This window comes from Vigna umbellata, chromosome 1 (genome assembly GCF_029865625.1).
Source record: "Vigna umbellata cultivar VRB3 chromosome 1, Vumbellata_1.0, whole genome shotgun sequence".
Lineage (NCBI taxonomy): Eukaryota > Viridiplantae > Streptophyta > Magnoliopsida > Fabales > Fabaceae > Vigna > Vigna umbellata.
In genome coordinates this window covers 50233007-50240925 of record NC_142165.1, presented here as the reverse complement: position 1 = coordinate 50240925, position 7919 = coordinate 50233007, and the positions used below count along the sequence as shown (strand labels likewise).

Sequence of the window (7919 nt, the reverse complement as noted above, 5' to 3'; positions counted from 1 at the left end):
AAGGTTTAGTGAAGGTTCTTATGAAGAGAGGAAACGAAAATGAGAGAGGTGTGAGAATGGACAAGAGAAGACAAGGGCAAAAAAGGATGAAAAGTTGTGGAAATGAAAGGAAAGAGACCACAAATGCATTAAAAGGTATATTACATCAATTATGTTGAACAACTGATGTAATATCATGTTTTTCTATTAAAAATACATATTAATATAATTTTTTTTCAAGAGATATTACATTGATTGGACCTAAAAACCTATGATTTTCAATATTTACAAAACTATCACCGTACAATTTCTCACATCATTTTTTTTTATCAATAATTGAAATTATAAGTTACTGACAAAATGTACCAACATAATTAACCATTGAATAAGTAACAGATAAAAATATTTACCGTTAATACAAATTCTAATTTATCGATTGATCTTGTCAATGGATTTGTTATTGACATATTCATTATCTTTAAAAATATTTATCGATAATTGAAATTTTAAAATTTATTGATAATATTTGTCACTAAATTTAGATTTACTGACAGATTTATTTTTGCTAGTGAAAATCTATCAATAATTTTAAATATTCTTATAATGTTTATCTTTACATATTGAAAAAATAGATTAAAGGAATGATGTGATTAACATAAAAAATATTATAATAAATAAATTTTATTGTTTTTATAAAAATGGTGGATAACATAAATATCTCATCACTAATAAGAACATTCCTTTAGGGGATTACGTCGAAACCATTATAGAGTTATCCAATATTTGGATTAATAGACATAATATTTGTGAAGGGTAAGATCTAAAATCGATTTTGACAAAAAAAAAAAAGTTTATAAAACCTAATTTACATCATACCAATGTTTTTCTAACTTATCTCAAAAGAATTAATATGATTGTCTTTAAATACTGCATACATCAAATTTAATTTAACCTTAATTACCAAAAAAAATTATTTCAATAGAATGTTTCATTTAGTTTTTCATCGAATATATTTTTGTTTTTAATATTTTAGGTTTGAGAATACAATTTTAATGAAAAATACACAGTATAATGGGTTTTTGCACCAAACTAGGCATATTTGCCTTTAATATTACCGAAATGGGCAAATTCAACCAAAATTACGAAAATGGGAAAGTCGTGGGAGGCCCAAACGACTTCAATTGAAGAAGTCATGTCCTCCCTGCACGACTTCACACTGTTCATATACACAGTGTTGAAGTCGTGCACCCAAAAAACGACTTTTGGGTATGGTAATCGATTATCACATGTTGTAATCGATTACCATACCGTTTTTAATAAAAAAAATATAAAAAAAATTGAAATCGTAAGGGGGTTCACGACTTCAATAAGAGAAGTCATGCACCCCCAACACAACTTTACTTTCTTTTAATTTTTAACTTTTATTAATTAAAATCATTTATAATTTCTAAAAAATATTTTTAAATGTATTTAAAATAATTAAAATTATATTTAATTAATAATTAAAGTTTTTCAATATTATTAAATAAATAAATTTTATACTTTTAATTATTTTTGTAATTAAATTAAATTTTTTATAAAAGAATTTTAATTAAATAATTTATAACTATAATTATTATAATTATCTAATTAAAAATTCAAAAAACATTTATATTTCATTATAATTTATTTTTTTTAATTTTAATTATTATAGTATATTTTTTTACAAATTATAATTAATTAATAATAATTTTTTTCATTATAAATTATTTATGCATTTTAATTTATGTAATTACAATAATAATAGTTATAAATTATTTAATTAAAATAATTTAAAAAAATGTGATTAATTTAATAACAAAAATAAGTTTATTTATTTAATAATATTTAGAAACTTTAAATATTAATTATATATAATTTTTAATATTTTAAATACATTTAAATATATAATTTAAAAATTATAAATCATTTTAAATAAAAATATTAATAAAGTGAAAGTGTATGGGGGAGCACGACTTCAATACAAGAAGTCGTCAACCCCCTCCACAATTTTAGTTATTTAGTCTTTTTTATTAATTTAATTAGTTTATATTTAATAATTTTATTAATTTAAATAGTTTATAATGAAAAAAATTATTATTAATTAATTATAATTTTGTAAAAAAATATACTATAATAATAAAAAATAAAAACAATAAATTATAATAAAATATATTTTTTTTTTATTTTTAATTAGATAATTATAATAATTATAGTTATAAATTATTTAATTGAAATTCTTTTATAAAAAATTTAATTTAATTACAAAAATAATTAAAAGTATGAAATTTATTTATTTAATAATATTGAAATTTTTTATTATTAATTAGTTATAATTTTAATTATTTTAAATACATTTAAAAATATTTTTTAGAAATTATAAATGATTTTAATTAATAAAAGTTAAAAATTAAAAGAAAGTAATTATTGAAGTCGTGAACCCCTACGATTTCAATTTTTTTTATATTTTTTTATTAAAAACGGTATGGTAATCGATTACAACATGTGATAATCGATTACCATACCCAGAAGTCGTTTTTGGGGTGCACGACTTCAACACTGTGCATATGAACAGTGTGAAATCGTGCAGGGGGACACGACTTCTTCAATTGAAGTCGTTTTGGCCCCCCACGTCTTCACTTTGGGTCAAAATTTGCCCATTTTAGTAATAAAGAGGGCATATTTGCCTAGTTTGGTGCAAAAACCTAGTATAATGTACATATGTGATTAAAATTAATTGGATTAAATGACAATAAGTTGTATATATGGTTCCTTAATTATAAAAATATTAGGCTTTCCGTATGTTCAACTACATCTATCACGTTTGTCTCATTTTAAGAAGATGGATAGACATCAGATGCAATTAGTTGCACTACTATAAACTCTCTAGATTATTTATTAAATGATTTAAATATCTCTATTGTCACTATAACAATATAATGAATAGCCATTAAGCATACTTGATCAGAAAAATAATTTTCCTATTTATATTTATTTATTTGGTGCTAAAAATATCATAAAAGAATACTAATTATAAAAATAGTGATATATGACACTCACAACACATTATCAACTTAGTTCAAAATCACATTCTTGTGACAATAACATGATTGTTGCCACTTGAAATAGCTTTCATTGGTATTTATTTGATGCTCAGAATATCTGACTTCTCATTCACGGGTTTGGCCGTATAGTAATGTACTCGGAGAAACGCCACCCATTCTATATGCCTTTTCACTTCTTTCTCCGCAGGAAATTATCTTTTAAAAACCAAGTTTTCATATATCATGAAAATTTTACTTTAATAATGAAATATTATACTTAAATCAGGCGACAAAGACACCAAGAAAAATGTTGTTCAAGATTTTTTGTCAATTGTATAATGATTATATAAAATAAGTTGATTGTGAAAATATCATAACTCTTTTCTCTGCAATTATTTGCAAAAGAACACACGTGATCCACATTAGTTTCTGTGTATTGTCTTCAACGTTTTATTATCACCATTATATATATAATATCATTTGGAGCCTGGCTAGAACGAAAAGATAAGATGACACGAAGGGAATAAAACTACATATATGACAAATTTGGTGTGGTATATGAGAAGAATGATTAATAATACGTACGTCTTCATTCAAACAATTTGATTGGACCACCTAAAAATCCATCAAAAAAAGCAAACGAATTAAACGTGGGTATCAATAATTCACCAAGGTGTCACATGAAGCAATCTCATCACGACTCACTATATATGTTACTCAGATACACAAGAACTGTATGATTCAACACAGTTGCTTACTGGTTTGTGAGTGATGAGTTTGAAGATGACCAAGTTGTTTCTTCTTTTCCTCGTCCTGGTTTCCTTCACTTGTCTCTCCTTTGCTTTTCCGAGTGACAAGTTGGACAAGTTTTCTTCGGAGGAAGAAGTGTTGCAACTGTTCCAAGTGTGGCAGAAAGAGCACGGTCGTGAATACAGCAACCCAGAGGAGAAGGGAAAAAGGTTCCACATTTTCCAAAGGAATCTGAGGTATATCAATGAGATGAATGCAAAGACAAAGTCAGGGACGCAGCATCGTTTGGGTCTGAACAAGTTTGCTGATATGAGTCCTGAGGAGTTCGCGGAAACCCACTTGAAAGAAATAGAGATGCTCTCCAACATGGAGAGTAGGAAGATTCAGGATGATGACGACTGTGGAAACCTTCCTGTTTCTGTAGATTGGAGGGAGAAGGGTGCCGTGACCGAAGTTAGAGATCAAGGAGAATGCCGTAAGACTTCACCTATATTAACATAGCATCGTTCAAAAATTGTTTTTACATATTACTACCATTTCCTTTCTTTAGTTTCTTCATTTCACTGCATATACGTAGTTTGTAGTTTTGAAGGTAAGAGTAAATGTAGGTATTGTATTTTCATAAACTTTTATCTCTTCTTCAATATTTTCATTTTGCAACATGCTGATTTATCATGTTACACTCTGTTATCAGAGAGCCACTGGGCTTTCAGTGTGACCGGGGCCATTGAAGGAATAAACAAAATAGTTACTGGGGATCTTGTCACCCTCTCTGCACAAGAACTTGTGGACTGTGACCCTGCCAGCCATGGCTGTGCTGGAGGCTTTTACTTCAATGCATTTGGTTACGTTATCGACAATGGTGGCATCGACACAGAAGCAAATTACCCTTACACAGCCAAAAACGGTTCTTGCAGGGTCTGCTTTACACTTTATTTCTCCCAGTAACCCTAGCTTGCGTTTACAAAATTAAAAAAAAAAAGGGTAACCATAAATTAATCCAGACATTCCGCTTAATTTAAGGTTTTTGTTTTTTTCTTACAGGTAAATGCGAACAAGGTTGTTAGCATCGATAACCTTCTAGTTGTGGATGGGACAGAAGAAGGTCTGTTGTGCCGTGTTAGTAAGCAGCCTGTTAGTGTGAGCATAGATGCAACCGGGCTACAATTTTACAGTGGTGTAAGAATATTTGTTTCTCATAATGGTTGATTAATATTGTGTAGAAAGATTATGCGAATTTGAAAATTTTGTTGTGGTAGCTAAGTTGTGAATTATTGTGACAGGGGGTGTACGGTGGTGATAACTGCTCGAAGAATTCAAGGTCTGCAAGTCTAGTGTGTTTAATTGTGGGTTATGGTTCAGTGGGTGGAGAAGATTATTGGATTGTGAAGAACTCGTGGGGTAAAGAATGGGGAGAAAATGGTTACCTCTTGATCAAAAGGAATGTCAGTGAGGAGTGGCCTTATGGTGTATGTGCCATCAATGCTGCGGCTGGTTATCCAATCAAAGAGGTTTCATCATCTTCACCTCTGTTATCTGCAGCCATATAAGCACAAAACCTTTGCATATTACTACTTCGGTATTTGCCCTTTCTCCCAAAATAATAAGCTTTATGAACTGCAACTGTGTGCTAATTTGGGTTAAGGTGCTTTAATAAAACAATGGATGCCTTTGGTTTTTATTTCTTTTCTATCTTATTTATTTTCTTTTGGATAACCAAAAACTTCGTTAATAAAAATATCAAGGTGTGTTCCACTGCCAACGTTAATAAAATTTGTGACACATACTGAGAAAATTGAAAGAAAATTGTAACACGTTATTTAGAACGTTGATGACCTTTCAAAGAGTGAAATTTGTTAATAATAGCATTTCTTGTAACTTTATTGTTTCGTTTCATACATAAGTTCATAGGAATTAGTGATTGGTAGAGTAGTAGCACACATCATAGTCAAGTTAAGCTCATAAAAAAGTTTTACAATTCTATTTAATCCAATTTTATAAGCTGAACCGCTTTCAACAGCCCAACTCGGTTGAATCCATTGAAGACCGGATTAGGCTTAGTGCATTTCACTCCATCCCTCTTATTTTCGGTCACACAAAATTCACAATTTGAAATAGGATGAGTTTCTATCTCATATTTACTTTTATGAAAAAGAATTATTTTTATTCCTATATCCAAATTTAATGAATATTAAATTTTCTTTCATCCACGTCTACAACAGGTAACATGTATATACTATATTCATTTTCTTACTATTTCAATATCAACTAATTAATTTTTATAAAATAATAAAAAAATTATAGTGAAGGAAACATAATATTATCATACTGTTCAATGTTCAATATTAAAAGGATGATATAATGTTTTTTTCAATATCAAATATTTATATATAAAATTATAACTGAATATATTTCAAATTATAATACTAAATAAAATTTAATGAGAACCAAAATATTATTAAATTTGCAAATGTTAATAAAACCTAATTGATAAAATTTAAAAATATTTAAAAATAATATATAAAAGGAAAACAAATATTCAAATAAAAAAAATATTTTAAGAGTATGTTTACTTCAATTTTTTAAATTATAATGAAATCTCTTTTCTTATACAATAATAAAAATTATAATAAATCATTTTATCAAAATCACACAAAGAAGAAATATTAAATTAATAATAATTGAAATTTAATATAGATTACTCATCTTTTAAACTTTATGTTAGATGGTGATAAAAAGGATTCATGACAATTAGATTAAATTATTATATTATGGTAAATAAAATTTATTTAAACACTTACAGTGTGATAAAATTAAATATGAGCTAGAAAATAAAAATAATTTTATGAAAAATGTCAAACCAATAATTTAAGTTATAAATAAAACAACAAATAAAAGTAAAAAAAAAACTATTAGAAGCAATTTAATAAATCATTAACTGAAATTATACAAAGAAAAATAAATGTAAAACTAAGAGTATGATAAAATGAAAAATATCTTAGAAATCTAATAAAACTTTTCAAATATCAACATGAACAGTTGAGAGATAACAACAATTGTTTTAGCGTAAATGAAAGATTTATGTTATTGAACGCTTAAATTGAGAGTGTTAAACATTTTCAATGTGAAAAGAAAAGATATATAACAATATTACAAAAGAGTAGAAAATAAAATTTGGGTTATAAAGCATATTCTTTAACATACAAAGGAAACAACACCTCTTTTTACATACAAAAGATCAACAACTTTTCTAATAACAACAACGCTCAATCACTTAAACATATACAGTGAAAGTTCTCACTCTAAACACACTAGGTTTAAATCTCTTAAACCTCCAAGTATAAAGTTATATTGAATCTAAGTTTAAGTAAATATTTATAAACTCATATTTTAAAAATTAGATAAGAAACTTAAGAGTACATTTCGCAAATGTACTTGATAATTGATTATTAGTAATTGATTATTTTATAAACTATTTCAATAATTATTTTATCGTTGTGATAATATATTATTCAATTTATTAATTATTATAATCGATAATCAATAGTGGTAATCGATTATCTCAAAGATATTTATGAAAAATAAAATTTTTCTTGAGTGTTCTGCTGCTTAGGTTTTGCCTATTAACTCTTGAACTACTATTTTAAATATAATACACGTATTATTATTTTAAATCCTAAATTATTCAATTTTCAATGTATCTATTGAATCAAGGCATTCTTTAAATCTTTAACACTTATTCATTAATCATCATTCTCAAAACTCTTTATTAAAGCAATATTTTCTTTTTACCCATAGATGTCACCTAAAATTTGAAGTGACAAGTGAAACATGACATAAACTACAAATCGGGAAGCAGAAATGTTTGATATTTTAAAATTTTAAATTATTAGTAGAAATAATTTTTTTTTCTGAATGGTATAATGATGTGGTTAGTTTTCATTTAGCGTTTAGCTCTAGAAAAGCTAAGTCTACGAGACTATATATATTGATAGGCTCAATGTCAATTGAGTCTTTAACTCGGATACTGACTCGAGTCATAGGTTTGACAATGGGTAAACTTAAAGCTTTTAGAATTAGGTAAATTTTGGAGGTTACTTATTAATATTATGGTGATTTCGAAGTTAA

The 7919-nt window shown here is 26.6% G+C and overlaps 1 protein-coding gene across 1 annotated transcript; it reads left to right on the top strand.

Moving 5' to 3' along the window:
- The first annotated feature begins 3780 nt into the window (after positions 1 to 3780).
- Positions 3781 to 5472, top strand: LOC124838412 (P34 probable thiol protease-like). The gene is made up of 4 exons (XM_047314004.2): positions 3781 to 4266; positions 4486 to 4709; positions 4836 to 4970; positions 5075 to 5472. Exons 1-4 carry the CDS (start codon positions 3813 to 3815, stop codon positions 5339 to 5341), a joined length of 1080 nt encoding a protein of 359 aa, XP_047169960.1. The 5' UTR covers positions 3781 to 3812; the 3' UTR covers positions 5342 to 5472.
- Positions 5473 to 7919: the final 2447 nt, after the last annotated feature.

Bases quoted from the DNA above. Each gene is read 5' to 3' on its own strand.
- LOC124838412 (XM_047314004.2), top strand. From the start codon at position 3,813: ATGAGTTTGAAGATGACCAAGTTGTTTCTTCTTTTCCTCGTCCTGGTT. The intron at 4,267-4,485 runs GTAAGACTTCAC...CTCTGTTATCAG, and splicing joins TAGAGATCAAGGAGAATGCC to AGAGCCACTGGGCTTTCAGT. The intron at 4,971-5,074 runs GTAAGAATATTT...TTATTGTGACAG, and splicing joins GGCTACAATTTTACAGTGGT to GGGGTGTACGGTGGTGATAA.